This window comes from Pteropus vampyrus, unplaced genomic scaffold, assembly GCF_000151845.1.
Source record: "Pteropus vampyrus isolate Shadow unplaced genomic scaffold, Pvam_2.0 Scaffold53, whole genome shotgun sequence".
In the NCBI taxonomy this organism is placed as follows: Eukaryota; Metazoa; Chordata; class Mammalia; order Chiroptera; family Pteropodidae; genus Pteropus; species Pteropus vampyrus.
The window spans coordinates 4589009-4592018 of record NW_011888834.1 but is presented as its reverse complement, the minus strand read 5'-3'; the positions used below and the strand labels follow the sequence as shown (position 1 = coordinate 4592018).

The window sequence follows — 3010 nt, the reverse complement described above, 5'->3', positions numbered from 1 at the left end:
TTATGCACTATGTGTTGAATTAACTGTTGAGTGAATGAACTTGAAGCACATGGCTGGACACAAAGAAAGAATGAGGCTATAAGATTTCAACATTTCATTGAAAACTAAAAAATGAAGATTGGAGTCAAAACGTATTTTGTAGTTATTTTCTAGCAGGGTCATATTTACTAAAAATATCAACAAGCTACAAATCTCAAAACACCAGTGAAGTCAAAGCTGTCCTGAGCTGTGCAGTCGGGGGCAGAGGGAAGGGAGGCTCTGAGAAGTGCCCTTCTGCACTCACAGCACACACTGCAGATAGCTGTCTTCTTGAATTAGTCAATGCTGGTGAGTAAGATCATATTCACTCACGAGCAAATATTAAATTAAGTGATAAATGGTAAATACAAGTATACTTAATGTCTCTTCCAACTTATACAACAGATTTTTAAAAAAAGTACAGATGACCCTTGAACAACAACATGGAGAGGTTAAACCTCCCTCTCCCCCTTTGGAGTCAAATATTTGTGCATAATTTTTGACTCCCCAAAATCTTAACTACAGTGGCCCTTTGTATCTTTGGGGTTCAACCAAGCATAGATGGAAAACAGTATTTTTTTCCCACGTGAATCCACGGTTGGGAATCCACAGCTGGGAAAGCAAAAATACTGTTTTCTACCAGTTTGTTCAATCCGCAAATGTGAAATCTGAAAATAGGTAGGGCCAGCAGTATTTATTGAAAAAATCCACAATTAAAACCATGTTGTTCAAGGGTCAGCTGTGTATTTGTTCACCTTAATGTTTCTCCCAACTTGTAAATTAGTAGTATTATGATCACAATCACACACACACACACACACACACACACACACACACACACACAATCTTACTACTATTGGCAAGTCTCTCTATATTGTCTTTCAGGACAGAAGTAAATTGATTTCCAGTGCCTCCTCTGGCCTTCCTGTTGAAAGCAAAGAGTGTATGAAGAGGATTCCGATATGTCAGAGACTTCCTCCCATGACTCTTTCTATGATTCCCTATCAGACATTCAGGAAGAAAACAGGAATGCTGACTTCTTCCCTGGGCTATCAGCTTTTCTCAGCCAGGAAGAGATAAACAAGAGCCTTGACCTGGCACAGAGAGCTATAGCCAACTCTAAGACAGAAGATTTTGACTCAGAAAAGGAAATCTCACAGATTTTCAACACCACTCCTGTAAGACTCCGTGAAAATTCTTCCCGAAAGGAGACCAAATTGGGTGATCCTTCCTCCTCAGGAACACTTCCAGATAACAGACCAGAAGGAAAAATTGAGTGTATCTCCTCACCTGGTTCAAAGAGGAAGCCTACCATCTCGCCCCTGCTTGCCAGACCCAGCTATATCCGGAGCCTCCAGAAGGCTGAAAAATGTGATGCAAGAACTCCCAACACAAGTGTAAAGCCCAAACCAGCTTATCAAGGTACAGCTGGCCCCCAGAACCAGCTGTGTGACAAGGCAGCTAATCTCATAGAGGAGCTGACATCCATATTTAGAAGAGCAGCAAAGCCAAGAAACAGAAGCCCAAATGGCGAGTCCTCATCACCAGACAGTGGGTACCTGTCTCCAAAAAATCAGCCCTCAGCCCTGATGAGTGCCTCGGCCAGCCAGAGCCCTACCGAAGACCAACGAGAGATGGAGGAAGCGGAAAAGTTACCCAAGGCCAGGCGTTGCTATGGAGCAGACCAGGACGAAGCAGTGCCGCTCAATAGCATTTCTCGCCCACAGCCCCAGAATGCACTCTGCCTCCCATCAGCTCCTCGGTTCATCCAGAAGCTGAGGAGCCAAGAAGTGGCGGAAGGAAGTCAAGTTTATCTGGAGTGTAGAGTCACTGGAAACCCAACGCCTCGAATCAGGTCAGAATTGTTTATTACGAATATCGGATGATTCGTGTTGAGTTTTGTTTTTGTGTTAATGTGGGAAGAGAAGAGATTTCCTCTCCAGTTAGCCCTCTGAAGCCTCAGGTAGTGTTTTCAGGTACCTGCAAGGCAAAAGCATCCCAGAATTGCAAATACTAGTTGTTCTAGTTGTCCCTGGTGAGATATATTTGTTGTTATGAACCATGTAATACTGACTAAGGGGGGGAAGCAAAGGACTGGACAGACATAGGGGAGCACAAACAGGTTGTTACATCAGACTCCGGAATTAATAACAGCCAGGGAAACTTAAAATGTACAACCGATTTATTCAAGATACAGTGAAAAATGCATGCATAATTTGAATGTGAGTTGCTGAAGATGGCTGAAAGTGTGGCTAAATCTAAAAGTTTATCTGTCAGTACAGAGACGAAAAGTATGTAGAGGCCAACCACAGTAATGGCTGCTGAATACATAATCTGGTCTAAGGTATGGGCCCAATCAGCACATAGTCGCTTAAGGTAAGCACAGCGACATATCTTCAATGTGATGCAACCAAGGAGGGCAGAACTTTTCTAGCAAGGAAAGATAAACGGAACCAAGAAGGCAACAGATCTGTTGTTCATACACTGGCTCTGGCCACTAGAGAATGCGTATGGCAAAAAAAAAAATCACAATTAGATGAGTGTGTGATTAATCGGAGTCAGTAAACACTTACACCACCGTGTCCATTATGTCTATAAATTTGTCCTCCTTAATTGCCAAGTCTGCACCTTCTGTGCAGAAGGTTAAGAGGCATGACCCTGGAGTCAGATTGCAGGGTTTCCAATCATGTCTCCACCAACCAAGTCACCCAGGCCAGTTACTTTGTGACCCAGTTTGTTCACCTGTGAAATGGAAATCATAATCATACCTACCTCATACTTTTTTATGACGATGAAATAATATGTGAGAAAAAATCAAGTAGTGCCTTGCACGTAGTGACTGCTGCACTGGCGTCACCTATTATTTTTATTATTTCTCATCTCTTAATTTCAAATGCCAAAATGGAAATAACATTCCAAGTCAGGATTATACTATAAAAAACTTTTTAAAGTTAAACCATTTTTTAAAGTTTTGCTTTTATTAATGAAGATT

General features: G+C 42.0%; 1 protein-coding gene across 1 annotated transcript in view; it reads left to right on the top strand.

The window, feature by feature from the left end:
• The first annotated feature begins 980 nt into the window (after positions 1–980).
• PALLD (palladin, cytoskeletal associated protein) overlaps positions 981–3010 on the top strand; it is a 355442-nt gene continuing 353412 nt past the window's right edge. Inside the window, exon 1 of the mRNA XM_011360286.2 lies at positions 981–1873. Coding sequence (XP_011358588.1) covers positions 981–1873 — 893 coding nt within the window. The remainder of the gene's footprint in view (positions 1874–3010) is intronic.